General features: G+C 39.6%; 1 protein-coding gene across 6 annotated transcripts in view; it reads left to right on the plus strand.

The window, feature by feature from the left end:
• Tet (Ten-Eleven Translocation (TET) family protein) overlaps positions 1-17195 on the plus strand; it is a 227216-nt gene that overhangs the window by 144959 nt on the left and 65062 nt on the right. For all 6 annotated transcript variants that reach the window (XM_083111964.1, XM_083112002.1, XM_083111982.1 and 3 more), the window contains one exon: positions 4967-5050. In XM_083111964.1, coding sequence (XP_082968090.1) covers positions 4967-5050 — 84 coding nt within the window. The remainder of the gene's footprint in view (positions 1-4966; positions 5051-17195) is intronic.

A 17195-nucleotide genomic window follows, 5' to 3' on the forward strand; every position in this document is an offset into this window, starting at 1 on the left:
GTTGAAGGTGTGCATGCACAAAACAAAAAGAAAACTAAAATAAGGGTGGCTATTTGTTATTGCTTCTATTATAGCCCCTATAAAATAGGCCTACACTCTACAGATTTAAATTTTATGGGTCCAATGTAATTAGCTAATTTCAAATACTTTCTCACCAATGACACCATCGTTCATACTTCTGGGATGATTTTGCTTTCTTGAGTATGTTTAAGTCGTCCTTTATTGCCAGTCCAAACTCTTCACAGGTCATGTCCACATCGAATTTCACTTCCATTACTTGTTCGAGTGTTGACACCAGGAGTGTACTTTTTTCCTCTCGCCAATAAGTTTTAATAACACTAGTCTTTCACAACCAACATTTGTACCAGGCAGAGTAAACAAGAATTTTATAAGAGGCACAATCACTTTTAAATTTGAGCCAGCCTGTACTAAATCTTTGCACACTGACCTCCACCTCCACATCATTGATTCTTTTCTTTCCCCCCAATCTTCAAGATGTTTTTCAACGGCTTTTGAAATTACACAGTAAGTTTCAAAAATATCATTATTAGGGCTGAGCCGATACCGATGCCGATGTATCGGTATCGGAAAGTATCGGTTGGGATTCAGCTACCGATACCAGCCGATACTTTCCGGCATTTTGGTCTTTCACGGGGTCCGCAAAAATCCCGTGCGACTTCTTGACAGTCTTACTTATCCTGAAAATTATGCAAAATTAAAACTTCCTTTTTATTTTACACTACCGGTGGGAATTGATAAGAGAATCGGTTTAAAATGGTATCGGCTCAGCCCTAATCATTATCATTAAATTCCAATGAATTTGAAATATGTTTTGCTTGTTGATGGAATATGAAAATGACTCTTAAAATTGTTCATAGGAAAGTCTTGAGTCAAGGAGTAAATACTTCAGTTTGTTGACATCTTGACGTTTTCCGTTCTGTGGATTTTAAGGCATTTTTACGCGTAAAATAATGAATGAAATTAAATAGCAAGGAAAAGAGTATATTTGGGGATTTTTGCAAATTGAAAAGAGTATAGAGTATATGAACCTCTAAAAGAGTATAATACTCTTAAAAAGAGTATGTTTGGTCTGGTCTGGTCAATGAACCTGTTGTGATCACTGACTGTTTAATTCGTGCTCTGTTTTAAACTAATTAGTGTCACATCCAGCGAAAATATAAACAGTTCATATTACTAGATTACTATTGTTAATAAATGTTATAATAAAAATAATGTATTGCCGGTCCCCGTGGCGGAGTGGTTAGCACATCGCGCTACGACGCCAGGGGTCCCGGGTTGGAATCCTGGCCTGGGCATGGTTGTATGTGAGTGTTCATTCATCAATTTCATCATATCACCACTCATCACCATCTTCGCAAATTAGCCAAAAGTGGAACAAAAGGCGAAGCAAATCAATCAATCAATCAAAAAACAATGTATTGTTTTTATTACTATAAATACTAAAATCTAAACTAATTTGAAACACCTCGCGACAAAATTCTGCGTAAGCCAATTATAGTTACAAAAATTGTAATTTCTATTTAGGAACTGTAGGTACAAAATAGGAACAGTTTTCGGTTTTCCTTTCATTGCTCTTTATGGAAGATTAAAAAGAGAAAGAGAAAGAGAGAGAGAGAGAGAGAGAGAGAAAGTGCCTATTCCCCTTCCTGCCTCTCCCACATAATGATATAGCCAAGATTCCAGACATGAAAGCGCGGCTGTGATTACTATCTTCCATTTCATAAATGTTTTAAGAATCTTTTGTCATCAAATTACGGTTTTACTATCCATGAAAAATTCGTTACGTGTTAAAAGAACGATAATTCATGTGCTTTCTTCGCTCGCCTGCCCGCCAGATTGTCAACTGCTTCACAACAAACAAATTCTCCTCCTTCCACCCTTGCAAGCGATTGTGTAAGTTTCCCCTCAGGTACCCCACCCCACCCCAACTGCTCTCCCGTCAGCCGCGAACAGTAAACAACGAATGACTACCTTCAACGATCTCATATGAAGATCTGTTTCCATGTGTAGGTAATCTTTTATACTTTTTTAAAATCATTTCGCTGTTTCTTTAACATAACTTGTGTAGGTTCGTTAGGGACTATTTACTGCGTCGGAGCTCTACGAGGCAGTAGAAGCTGAGACCCAAGAGAACTGTGAAGACTGCCAATCTCGTGACGTACTCTGTTACGTCAGAGATACGTACAGAGTAAGCCACGCAAAAACCAACCCATATGACCCTCCTTTTTTCTTCTTCTTCCTCAGATTCGACTTTCGTCAAATGTATGAAGGAGCCTTAATAATTTTCTGTCCCCTCCCTTTATTCACATATCTTCTGTCCTTGTTTCTCTCTTCTTTCGTACTCAGTTTATAATTTTCTTTCTTTCAGTCTTTCTTACTTCTGTTTTTCTATCTTTATATTTCTCACTTTCTTCTTCTGAGTATCTCTCTTTCTTCCCATTTGCCTGTCTCCTTCATTCACTCGCTCTCTTAACGCAGAGTTAGGGAGTAACGTTCCTTCGTTACTTGCATTACCTTGGTAACTTCAGAACTGGAGGATTTATTTGCCAGGACGAAATATGTTTGTTGTGCACGGCAGAGAACACATGTGATGCATGTTCAAATAGATAAATGTCCTTTTTCGATGGTATCGGTAACGTGTTACACCTGGAAGGAACGTTACGCTACTGGTAACACGTTACTTTTTGAAGCAAAGTAACGGGAACGCGTTTCTTTTGGAAGTAAAGTTACGGTAATGATAACACGTTACTTTTGGAAGTAAAGTTACGGTAATGATAACACGTTACTTTTTGAAGCAAAGTTACGGTAGCGATAACGCATTATTTTATTAAGCAAAGTAAGATGAATGCGTTACTTTTGGAAGTAAAGTTAAAGTAATGATGACACGTTACTTTTGGAAGTAAAGTTACGGTAATGATAACGCGTTACTTTTGGAAGTAAAGTTACGGTAATGATAACGCGTTACTTTTTGAAGCAATGTTACGGTAGCGATAACGCATTATTTTATTAAGCACAGCAAGATGATTGCGTTACTTTTGGAAGTAAATTACGGTAATTGTACGATTTACTGTTGGAAGCAAAGTTGCAGTAATCGGAACGCGTTGCTTTTTGTCCTAACTTACCCAGCATTTTCTCATTCCTTCTCTCTCTATCCCTCTGCTTGCAATTCCTGTTTTACTCTAAATGATTATGGGCCTCCCCGATGGCGCAGTGGTAGTCACCTTGTAATCAAGGGGTCCCGGGTTCGATATCCGGTGGAGGCACATAGTGGTTCGGATCCCACTTTAAACTGCAGGCCCAGTCCCAATTAGCCTTACTGTGCATAAAGCGGACTTAAACACTAAGACAACCAACCAACCAACTCTAAGTGATTATGAACATGTCGCATGTAGCGCCACCTCCGAGCACCAGCTGTAGAAATGTTAAGATAGAGAGAACTGGCAACGAACATGAAGAAAAACACAAGCTTGGCAGGTTTATTTAAACAGAATACACCCGTATGTCAGTTTGTAATTACATTTTCAGTCCTTTTTATAGCCGTTGATTCGCGAGGGCATATGTATTTCCTCCTCCTTCGTCTTCCCCGTATGCACTTTATGTCAATGGCGGACGTGATTGCAGAAGAAAGGAGCTTCTGCCGCCGAGGGAGCCTTTCCCAGACTGGTAATGGAAAAACAACGTTGCTGCCCGCCGTGGCCGCCATTCGTGCAGTGGCAGGCCGGGACTCCATAATTAAAGTAAACATGGAGGGGTGCGGCTGTATTATTACTGGGTTCGCAGCTGCATTGTTCTCGTCACGCTCAACAAGCAAAGAGTTAATTAAAAAAAACGTAAAAAAATCATTCATTGGGGTTAGATGGAGACTTCTAATTTTTTACCCTACCCTACTCCCGAGTGGTTTTCGCGTCCGGAGCAACTATTTATAGTTATAAATAGCTGTCGAAATTCACATGCATAGTGGTTGTTCAACTTTTAACATTTTGGCTGCGTGACTGTGGCCTTGAGATCAAAGGGTGCTGGGTTCGATCCCCGGTGGAGACACATTAATCCCACTTAAACACATCGATAAATAACACGTGACCGAGATTTCAGTGTTGGTTTTAAATGCTTAGCTAGTGAACAAATTTATTTTTTCACAGATATTACGTGCGCACTATATTATTCACTTGATAATTTACATAGCATGCTATCTCCTTTCATTAGAATTCTGCAGGCGAACGAAACTGCTTCTGAAACTACAATGCTATTTCTAATTATAGTTTAATTTAGTATAATACATTAAATTTAATAACAATAAGCTGTATCTCTCTATTTAATTAATATTAAAAGTGCTAGGAGTTACCGGAAACTTTAACATACAACCGCCTTTCGAATTTAAATTTGAAGAAATTTATATAAAATACGTAAACTATGAGCGTTAATACCATAAAAACGGTCATGGTAATTTTTTTACGGTTGAAATTGACGGTCTTAGATCTTCATTTCTGCAATCAAATTTCTACAGTGTACCATAGCCTATTTTTCAAGTACTGGCACTCTTGTAATTCTTAGAATAAATTTGTAGAAAATATTTTCATACTGTATCACATGCTGTCATCATGTAGGGATATTAAAAGCTACACAAGGAAAAGCTCTCATACTGTTAAAATTTCAAAAAATAATTACAGTGCACGAAAATTAACCAGCGCTTGTAACGTGTCTATGGAAACATAAACCATGTTGAACAATAAGTGGAACATTTACAGTGACAACAATGTATTCGTTTTTCTTTAGAGAGAAAGTTTGAAATTGTAGGTTTAATCCCGATTAGCGTATACGACATAAACAGACACTTGAGTGTGTTTCGACCCTGCCCCCTTGTTGCTATTCTCAGCCTTGAAGTTATTGCAGTGGAAAAAAAACTGTCGTGGTATTTGTTCCTTATCGCTTGTTTCTCTCCTTGCAGGCATACCGCAACAAGGTGTTAAGAACATCGCAATCGTCTGGTGGTGTGAATGCTTCTCACGACGGGATGATTACCGGTGGAACCGTAAGTATTCGGAATTTTGTTGCAAATCGCAATACTAGCATGGTCTTATCCAGGGAGAGAAATTGGAAATTTTCACAGTAAAAATTATAATGCCATTTTAAAACCTTCACCTTAAATTTGTGTATGCACTCACAAGCGTACGCAGAGAGAAAGTTTGTTTGGAAACAACCAAAAAATAATTTATGTTAACCAAATATTTTTTTGGTTGCTCAAGACATCAACTAAATGTATTTCGTTAATTGAAATAAGTTATTTCTGTGTACGTAAATGCACGTTTTAGTAAACGAAATAGCAAAACAAAGCTGATTTTTCATGCTTTGATATTAATTTGTTATTTCGAAAATATTGCGGGAAATTGAACCACTCCCCCTACAAACCCCACTCTTGCACGCCCTTGAGTAGTAGTAATATATACATCATATTGTTGTGCTTCCATTGGCATTACATTTCTTTAGGATTCTAAGCCTTTTCAATAAAGTCATTCAATTTCTTGTACACAAGTGTCTGGGTTTGATTCCCTGCCTGTGTGTTCCTGCGTCACTTACATCCAATCATCACGTAACCTCGTCTTCGTGATTAGCCAAAATTAGCAGAAATGCCACGTTAAATAACAAATTTACATTTTATCTGTCGGAGGTCTTCACACATGTCTATCCATTGCGATTGTGTTTTTTCCGTTACTCTCTTTTACTATGAGGTTCACCAATTCATTAATTTATGTACTAATCATTTAGAGGGTATTGTAAAAATAAAAACAGAGCAGGGGAGCGTAAACCGTAAAAACAACAACTCTTTGAACACCAATCCAGATTTCGCTTGTGTGATACTTTGTCAGTGTTGAACTGCTTACTACCGATTCATTAGTGCCTTCTCGCTTAACATGAGCCAAAAGAGCAGAGTTTATCGACAGATAATGCCTGGAAAGGTTCTCCAAGACAGGAGATATGCCTTCTCGTTGAATGGTCCGCTGTGACTGTCGCGGAAGGAACTATACTCCGTCCATCGCAAGTACGATGCCAATGTAAACAAAATCACGTGGCTTCTGAGAAATAGATCCTTTGGTATGTGTTAGTTCGGGTGTTATATTGCCCGTGAATATCCTGGTCGCAGCTGTACATCTCATAATATAAGGTCTCACAACTTCAATATAGTAGCTACGTTGAGTGGTATGGCTCTATCGCATGCCTATTTTCCTACGCGCAAGAATACTATACAGTTGTTACTGGCACAACCAGGACCGGCCCATCGGTGGGTGCGGGACTTGGAGCATACAGTATTTACCCGGGTCTATAATCAATATTTTTTCAGAGAGAGAGAAAAAAAAAAGATAAAAGATGATTTTTGTCCCTTAGTCTGAACAGGTCTATACATGTGTCCTATATAATCTCAATATAAGCATTATTAAAATTAGTTTATATATATATTTCGTATTATTTACTAAGTGCAATAAGGAGAACGTGTTGAAGGCTAAATAAAACCAAGAATTATGGGAGGCTAACAAAAGTTTTTAGATAAGTGTATCTTTTCATTTCCGTTGTGCCGCTGGTGTGACTTTCGTTATGTTCAAAATTGCGTGTTCAGTATCAAACTATTATCTTACGAATCAACGTGGCAATTTTTAATCATATCCGTTAACATTCCCTATCATAATTATCTTTTGTTTACTTTTCATTGAATTTTGACGCTGTAGTGAGTTTTCAATAAATTAATATTTGCACTTCATAATTTCATTCTATAATTATACGAATGGTACACATTTTTGATTAAACACGATTTTTATGTAGTATTTGTTTAGAATATGACTTCAGTAACTTTGTAACTAACTCTAATCTCCATCTCCTTCGGCGGAATAGCATCACTCACGTAATGAAACATAAAGAGATTCATGAGGATTATAATTTATATTTTTCACTGTTGTGTTTGTTTTATTTTTACCCAGGGAAAAGAGGATACTGTTAAAAAAAACAAAAACTCACGAATTGTTTATGATAAGAACAAAACGAAAGATCCTCCTATTGCAGCTTTGTCATCGTCGCTTGTAGGCCAGTGTCTTTAGCAAACAGCAAAACACGCGATGATGTCAAGTAAACGTTTTCGTAAATTTATGTAATCTTTATCGACTGAACCTGGTGTCATTCTCCTTCGTATCATTCATTATTTAACGGTTATTGTGAAAGTTACCTTGCAACATTCGAGAAATATCGAAATGTGTTTTTGTCTACTTAAATACTATTTAGTATAAGAATAAACATTACGTAGCATCAGTTTCATTAATGTGAGGAAATTAGTACAAATAATCTATTGATCGACCGTGAAATAATATTATTTTTAGTCTTTAATTTTCAAAATTTTCTCCTTTGCTCTTGAGCAGGCAGGCATCCTGTACTTGTTTCAAACATGAGCCTCATTGTAGCCATGTAACCATTTGAAGTGATAGAACGGATCTTCCGAACAGTTCTTGTTCACGAACCGATTCCAGAAAGTGAACCAGAATTTCGGTAGCTCCTCACTAGAAAACGAGGAGGAAGTGCTTCCTTCAGTTTCCCAAGGAAAGCGAGCTGTGCTTCTTCCACAACATTTGTGACCCGTGGAAAAAAAAGAACGTCGCCGGAACTTCGCGTCGTCCATGTTTTTCTAAGAATAAAGAAAAGGGGTTTTGGCTAGCCACATGTGCCTGCCGCATGTGTTGCGAGACTGGAAAAGCGCTTTGCATGTGGTAGCCGCGGAAGCATGCCATGGGGATTGAAAAACTTAAATAAGAATGAGCAGAAAAAATAATACAGCACGCCTCTATGTTAGAGAATAATTCGAATGGCTGATTTGATCATATGTAGGACATGAAATACCAATCATGATTTTGTACAAGGCCGCCAGCACGACTTTTTCTCGGAAGGCATCAGTAACCAAAGTAATATTGGTAACTGGGATGATGCTATCCCAGTTAAGAAAATTGTCATAAAACATCCCCCACTTTAGGAAAATTTACATAGGCATCCCCCACTCGCTGCATTTTCTCCATGTTGATACATGCAATCATCCTTTCACCTTTCTCCAAACTGAGTTTTGCAGTATCTCATGGAGGGAAAGCGCCCCCTCCCCCCCGGCACCCCTCTGCGGGCGCCCTTGATTGTATAAGTTCCAAATGTTGTTCCTTGTAGTCAACACCACATTCACAATTTGATCAGTTAAATCCAATATCTAGGGTCTCGATGAATGTTTGCTTTCGACCCCAAATTAGTTTCATTCGGTCTATTCTCTGTCCATTGAAAGAACGAAATCAATGTAAACAAATACATACGTCTTCTGAGAAATTCTATTGGTTGTTCCAATGCCTGTTGTGCAAGAATCTATTGTTTTCCTACGTAAGGAATAGAGTGCGTGTGATAGAACCATGCTACTCAACTTCACTGCTGTATTGGAGTTGCGGGACTTACATTACGAGCTGTACAGCCACGACCAATATACGTCAGAGGTCACGTGGTTTTGTTTACATTAACTTCGTTCTTACAGTGGATGGATAATAGTTTCTATCTAGAAGACTCCTAGGCCAGTAGTCCTGACCGCCAGCTACAAAAAACCGATGTTGAAATTACAACTGTTGGCGTTGCTGACAGCAACTAAAGCAGCTAGGTATGAGTTTTTGAAACAAAATTCACGAATCTGTTAATATGACAACAAATATATCTAATGATTAAGCAGCACTTACAAGCAGTGGTTGTACTGATACGCGAGGAGAACGAGACAAATCAAGATGAGACAGGTAGAGAGATGTTCCAAAAATATTTCCGATCTGGTGAAGCTGCAACGAAATAATCACAAGCATAATCTACAGTCATGAAAGAAATGTTGGTATTACGGACTTATTGATGCTGAAATCCATACAGCTTACAGCCCATCCGGAAAAGAGACAACATTGCTTCTTGGTTTATACCAATTCCTGACTTGTCTGCCTAAAATGTATGTTTTAGTGATTCCATAACAATGAGAATTTTGTCCCAACTGCACATGCATCATAATTGTTTCATGTTCGTATACAAGCCAGGACACAATGGTACGCTTAGTAACTATACTATATCCACGGGATCTGTGGTTAGTAACTATACTATATCCACGGGATCTGTGGAGCAAAGCCGCACATAACGGCAGAGAAAGGGGGAAGTCGAGTGGGCAGAGCGAAGCAGTATACTACCGTGTTCATTGTTGGAGCAGTCTCGCGTCACTACTTGCGCAGAGACTTCTTTTCGTTCGCCTGCTCCAGAGATAACCAGGACAAAGTGTACAGTTCTGGAATATTAAAAATCCCATAGTACGTTTCATTTGTTTTGGGGGTGAAACTAGTTTTTGCCCCCTCTCCGAAATATAAATGGCGAGTACTCATACGAGGGTCACTATTTATATTTTGAGCCTAACAATGAAAAAACAGGAATTTGGCATTGTAAACTGCTTTATTGTTTTTCGAAGTATTATCCTTTATGGTCAATATACTTTTGCATTCGTTCGAACCATTTGTCAAAGCAGTTTTTCCAATCTTCTTGAGACACCTCCATAATATGGTTTTTGAACGCATCAACGGCGTCTTCCGCCGACGAAAATCGTTGTCCACGCAATTTATTCTTGACATTCGGGAACAAGAAGAAGTCATTGGGTGCCAAATCAGGACTGTACGGCGGATGACCCATCAATTCGATTTTTTGACTGTTCATAAAGCCGGTTGTTAGACGAGATGTGTGACAGCTGGCATTGTCTTGATGAAGAATGATCCGACGGCGTTTGTTTGTTTTCCGTATTTGACCGAAGACATCTGGCAAACAAATTGTTGTGTACCATTCAGAGTTGACCGTTCTACGTTCCTCTAAAGGCACAGTTGCCACATGACCAGTTTTCCCGAAGAAAAAAAAAACAGGCGACCATTTGTTTCGATGTGCTTCGATCGCGAACAACTTTTGTTGGATTGGGTTCATCTTGAAACACCCATACAGTCGACTGCTGTTTACGTTCCGGCTCATATGCATATATCCATGATTCGTCACCTGTTACAATCTTATATACGTCTTTTGAAGCACCATGATTGTATTTATTGAGCATTTGTTTGCACCAATTGACGCGAGCGTCTTTTTGAGTTTATGTCAAATTGTGTGGGATCCAACGAGAACATACCTTTCTCACAGCTAAATGATCATGTAATATTTTATATATGCTGGTGGAACTAATGCCTATGGTTGCCTCAATCTCACAGTATGTCACATGACGATCTTGCAGTATTAGGTTTTGCACAGCATCAATGTTTTCTTGAACAACAACTGATTTTGGACGACCTTCGCGAATCTCGTCGGTGAGCGATTGGCGGCCACGATTAAATTCGTTATACCACCAGCGTTTCACAGTGGCAAAGGATGGGGCTTCATCGCCAAATGTGGAAGTAAGTTGATCGATGCACTCTTGTCTTGATAATCCACGTCGAAAATCGTAAAAAATCATCGCACGAAAATGTTCACTTGTTAATTCCATTTTATTGTTGTCGCGCAATCTCCAAGGCAACATAAACAACACAAATGAAGCTATTGACAAAACATTTGAAGTACGTTATGGTCAATAATGCCAGACGATTCCGTGCAAACGTCAAATCGCGCCTAACTTCAATCAGTGTTGCCAAGGCTCAAAATATAAATAGTGACCCTCGTATACGATGTGTTAAATAGATATCTTTGGGTTATTTTCCACGCGTAACACTAGTGCATCGGTTCTCAACCTGTGCTCCGCGGAGCCGCTCAAGGAAAATAAATAAAAATTGATTGAAATTAAAGATTAAGAAAATACAGTTACAGAAAAATATTCAGGCGCATCGCGAAGCTTTTAAAGACTCGTTTGAACATTATTTTCCAACAGCTCAAGAGAAGGCGCTTAACGATTTTAAATTATTACTGAATGTGTTGAGCGTGAACAAATGAACCACCCAGCTTAAATTCAGCGGAATACGAGGTCCTCATAGATTTGACATCTCACAGCGAACTAAAAATCGCGTTTAAAAATCCGAAGTCCACCGGAGTTTTGGCTGCATTTACAAGATGAATTCAAAATGTTATCTGAGAAAGCAAAATTAGTATGACTGCCTTTCTCAACTACATATCTCAGTGAAGCGGGATTCTCCGCTTATACAGCTACCAAAACAAAATACAGAAGCCGCTTAAATACAGAACAAGACATTCGCCTGCAATTATCATCAATTGAACCTGAAATAAGAAAACTCTGTAAAAAAATGCATGGACATTGCGCAATTGTTTAGATATCTCTACATTCCCTTACTATCTACCCCCTCTTCCTCTGCTCGGTAACATTACTTGTAAACACTACTAACTTGTAAGACACAGGGTACGGTAGGCCTAAGAGGCTTCGCCATAGAAATTGATTCTAAAAAGGGCTCCGCAAGTCAAAAAGATTGGGAACCACTCCACTAGTACATACCTGATCAATGCAGTATGCAAAAGTTTGTATATATACACGTATTGAGGACACTGGCATGTGAATTATTTAAATTGCGATGTAACTTCTCTTTAGCTTCAGATACCTAAAAGATTAATGTTTAATATAGGGTTAATGCTGACAAAATAGAGGAGTCATTTCACACTCTGGAGAAATTTCCGAGCATGCCCGTCACACTGCTCGATTGTAACTGTGTTTTCGCCACTGCGAATGCTGTTTCAGTGACAGATTGTCGAGTAGATTATTTTTATTTTAGTTCTGTCGTATTGTTAGTTTTAGACATCGCATTCAGAGATAATCATGAAATTTTTGACCTCAAGCGTAGTAATCAGTGTTTTGAGTTTTTAGTTTTTGAAAGTCCATTTTATGCACAGTTTGCTAATCGAGAAATTGCACTTTAAAGTGGGATCCAGTGCTCCGCTCCACTGGGTATGGAACTTAGGATCTCTTGGTTACAAGGCAACGACGTTACCACCATACCATCGGGTAGGCCCAGTAATCAAGGTTTACATGTTAATTTTAGACCGAGAAAAGGTGGGGGGGGGGGGCAAGGTAAGGGAGATATCCAAATTTTTATATTAATTGATGCCGTGCTGGTGGTGCAATCTCCCCTCCACCCCACCTTCTCTTAATTCGCCCGTATCTCGTTCTCTATTTTGTATTGAAATCTGAGATCAATTAGGTTCGTATTCTAAAATGTATTGCGTTACTTCATGGAGACAGTAGTAAGTAGTCTAGTGCGAAATCAGTAAGAAAATGGCGGTAAGGGCGTCTTAATTGCCACACCGGAGAACCGGGTTTGATTCCCGGAATGGATATTGTAGGGTAGGAAATTGTCTGGACATACCATGCATACAGCAGCTATGAGGCTGGGTTAGCCTGTCACCAGTGGGCATCCTGGGAGGTCAAAGGATGGAGCTGATCACATCACCGCCAGTATGGCTAACATCGGGTGAAGCTTACACACACCCAATGCACAGTGCAGAGGTGTACCTTCAGAGTATTTGAAGGTGGAATGATGAGGAATTTCTTCTCCCCTCTTGTTGTTAGTTTTTAACCTTTGCGGGGTATGTGTGTATAGTTTATATAATATCCCGATGCTTCAAGAGTACTTTCTGCAACCCCCTCCCTCCGCTGAAAACCTTATATACCACACTGTATACCTCATATAAGCAAAGGAACTCTCCCTCCTAAAATTTCAGTTGAGGGAGATATTTTAGAATAAGATCGTTGGTGGGGAGGGTTCCCGCGGGGATTTTGCTCCCTGCATTCCAATCAGAGTCTTTGGTTGGAACCCCAGTGGGATAACATTTTGGTACAGCGGATCCAGAAGTGGCCCTTGGGAGGCCGGAAATCTATTCTAACCTACATTTGCATAGCTGTCTGGTCTGGAAGATCTAGCGTAAGACAGTGTCAAAGTCGGGACCATAGATTCGAATCCCGAACAAGCAATACAGTGTTATAATTTTCTTCTATCGTTATCGTGTTAAACCTAACGGCGTAAATACAACACGTATCATGGGAAAATACAGAAACAAGAGCATTTTGTCTGGAATCATGTCGTCCCCCTTAAGTCAGGGCAATGTAAAAATACAGATGTATCATAATATTGTTATTTTTATTGATTTGATTTGAAATGCTGATAACAGCCTGAATGCCTCAATACAGAATTAGGAACTAATAATAAAAATAATAATAATGGATATTCAGAATTATAACACTTATAAGATACAAGGATAATGTGAATGTCTTACACCAATGGAACAGACAATATCCATACAATGCTGAGCCTTGGCATTTACATGTTGGACAAGCAAGAATTTTAGTTCCAGAACAGTGCTGAGCCGGCCTCCGTGGCGAAGTGGTTAGCACAGCACGGGTTTGAATCCGGGCCTGGGCATGCCTACTTTGTGAGTGTTCCTTCATCAAAATCCTCATCTTCGCGATTAGGCAAAAGTGGCAGAAAAAGCGAAGTTAAATCAAATCAATCAGAACAGTGCTGTTCCCTCAATAAAACACGCGTTCCTGCGGCAAGTTTGCCAGTCTCGTCTGTAATTATATCGGTCCTTTTCATAAATAACATACGTTACTGTGACTGAGATGAAATTACATGTTGGAAATGCATAATTTTAGGCTTGCATTTATTTCCAGTGTGGGGTGTGGCCCCACTTGCCCCCACACTCATAATGCTGAGATACAAACAGTATAGAATAGAATGTGCAAAAATGCATGCAGAAACCTAGTGGAGCCACCCAGCGTCGATTATTTTCTGTGCATTTTTATGTACATGTGCAGCAGGGCCTTTGGAGACAAAGGGGAAAGCCATAGCATCTAGAAGCAGGAGGCATGAAAGAAACATGCTTAATTAAGGAAATGTCGAGCCAGGTTCACCAGGAACAAGAAACTGCAGCAAGTATTCACCTAACTTGGAGGGTTGCTGAAGAGGCGAGTTTTGGTGCACACACAACAGCAGTCTCAGCAGAAAATCAATAAACGACAAACTTTTGCCGCCATCACCCTCTCTCTCTCGCTCTCTCTCTAGTACTGCACCTCCACGTAAAACCTGCGTCGGTTCTCTCTGTGTGTGTGTGCACCTCCCTCTTCCACGTCGAAAGGGAGAGAATTTCAATCAAGCCAGCGGAAATACAGGTTTCCGTGCTCTCTCAAATGATAACGATCCATCGGTTGTTGGCATTAGTTTTCGTCGTGTTCTGTTAACTGCATTTCCTGCACCGAAGGAGGTGCAATTGTATTGCTGGATTGTTGTTGTTTAACTTCTAGAATCGCTGACGTCACGGTCCTATCGGATAGTGCAGTGTCTGGAAATTCATCGTTGATTTCTCCGTAATGACGTTCGCTGTTCAGGAGAAACTATGGTAAACTTACGTTGTGAAAGGTGTAACACCAGTCGAAGACGTCATGACCGAACCTGAATCAGGCCTGTTTTGTTCTGTCTGTAATAAATAGTGTTGGGCGATGTCAATTGGACGATATATCGTCACGATATTTGGTGATATATATGTCGTGTCGGTGATATATCGTCACAATTTGTGGCGATATATATCGTGGGGACGATATATCGCCGATATCACGATACGGGAAAAATATCGTATCGTGTGACGATATATCACGATATCAAATTTCCGATATCGTTCATCGTTAGTGATGAGTCTTCTCTCTTGTATACGCTGATGCACACCTTCAACGTGGATTTTTCTCCCCAAATTAGGAGAAAATCGGGGATGGTTGATTGGTTGGTTTCATTTTACTTCGCTTTTCTGTCTGTTTAGATTAATCGCGAAGATGAGGATGAAAAAGTGGATGAATGAAATGGATGGAAAGATGATCACAAACAGGCCACAGTACGAGTCCCACAGAAGACTGTGAATCCAGACGCCAGAGCCTCGTAAGTCTACAAGAATGCAGTCTAGGGTGTATTACGTGGAAGAAAGGTTGGCATTTGGGTGTCTTGAGGAAAGGTCATCCCCCACACCCCAGGGGATGGAAAATTGTCAGTATTTATTGTGTTCGTAATATCTGTTTTTATTTTCGTTGTTGCTTCTTGTTATTTTTTCGCTTCAGTCAAGGTAGACATTTCTTTCATCATTTTTTATCGTACCAGGCTTTACAAGACTAGGTAAAGGTAAAGTGCTCCCCTGTGCTTAGCACCACGCCATGACAAGACTAGGTCATTTTTTAAATAATTTCACACAGAAAAACGAATGTTTTTGAATAAACAAAACATGTGTGGTTGAGCTTTTTGGTAACTATAAACAAATGTACACTGTTACCAAAACGAACTTAGTGAACAATGATTTATGTGTAGCATATTTAAACAAATATTAGGTGTCTGAAACTATTTTTTTGGTCATTCCAAACAACTTGTTTCTCTGTGAAGGTTATTGTTTCTATCACTTTTTAAAGATGTCTTTGGCCATCAGCTTTCGCGACATAGTGTACAATCAAGACAGAGCATACTAAGAAATACATAACCGGATGAAGGTCTTGTTTGAGTGGATCTTCATTACGTTTCCTTATGGTTGACCAAGTGAATGAGAATACAACCATGCCAAGCTGCATTTCTACGTGCACAGGCTAATGTTGCAGTTGTTATTTTCAGACAGTTCTCTTATAATTTGTCTACCTTGTCCAACGTTGGAAATATGGATGGGAACGTGGAAAATACAGAAAAATCAATAACGTTCATGTTCGTTTGATGTTTGTGCAGCACGTAAGGCGTGGTCCCTTTCGTGATAGCAAATCAACGACTGCTTAGGTAATTAGCAACGTTCCTGAACAATGTCGATGCTTTGTTGTGGGAAAATTTCCGCTGCAGTCAGGAAATCAAGGAAGACAACAATGGCGAAAGAGCCTCTAAAAATGAGACTGGAGCCAGTGTATAATGTGCCTCCTCCGGAGATCGAACCAGAGGCTCCCTAATTACAAGGCGACACATTAAAACTACGCCATCCGAGGGTGCGAGGGGTATTTCCAATAGTGTTTTTTTTTTTTCGGTTGATGTTCTAACAAGCTACTGATGAAGCGAAATTCGTTGAATAGGCTGGAAAATTACGTACTTTGACTGGTGTGTGTGGATAAAGTATAAGAATGTCGTTTGACTTTCATGTTGATATTGCATTGCGATCAATGATCTACGAGCTACCATTGATGACGTTACATGTAGACAAAGTCTCTGCACAGGCTATGTTGCAAGAAAGCATTGGGTTATAATAGAACTGACCTTTGCTCGTATCTCAAGTTTTGGGAGCACCTCCATTCCAGATGAATAAAAGGTTGACATGTGCTCAAATCGTGAGCATGTTTTCGTGGGGCTTGCGGAATGTTTTTTTTTCTAATTGATGGTGTAAATAATACTTTCCGATATTTTTGTTATTTTTAAATAAGTAATACATTTATTGCCAACATCAACGAATCCTTGACTGTCCGAATAATACTGCGAGAGCAAGGTTGGTATTCCTAAAACACTGGCACCTGAATATGTAGGGATGTGGTATAGTGGAATAAAAGATGCAATCACCCATTGGATTCGAAACCATATAATCGGGATCCTGGTTTCACGGTGATCTCCAATGTAGGGATGGTATCGAGAGAATACGAGACTTGGGAAAAGTCTTGTTTTTGTCTTTGGTCTCCAAGGACAAGTGACGGTTTCGTCTCGAAATACGTAAGCAATATACAGAGAATGGACAAAAATATGGAAACACCACGACATCGGAACGGGTGATATCGACGCAATTTTTCCACTTGAAATCGGACCCGGTGCGACATTATTTTGTTTTGCGTCCTCTCGGACTGGTAGGAGTCGACAGTTGCGCAGTTGATACTGAATCATGTCCGAGCTGACAGTGTTTCAAAGAGGGAAAATTGTTGGTGCCCGACTTGCAGGCGCCTCTGGTACCAAAGTAGCCATGTTATTTGGCGTATCGAGAGGGACTCTATCCAAGATCATGATGACATAATAGTGTGTCCGGAAAGACATCAGATAAACACCTGCGCGGACGAAAATGTACACTGAGTGACAGAGACAGACGGACATTGAGAAGGATTGTGGCCATGTTTTGCATGAAGAATGGTGCAAGATCCCATTATCCACCATCCAGGACTTGTACTGTATTTGTCCATTCCTCGGAGACTGCAGACCATT

This window comes from Lepisma saccharinum, chromosome 1 (assembly GCF_977018435.1).
Source record: "Lepisma saccharinum chromosome 1, izLepSacc3.1, whole genome shotgun sequence".
NCBI classification, from domain to species: domain Eukaryota; kingdom Metazoa; phylum Arthropoda; class Insecta; order Zygentoma; family Lepismatidae; genus Lepisma; species Lepisma saccharinum.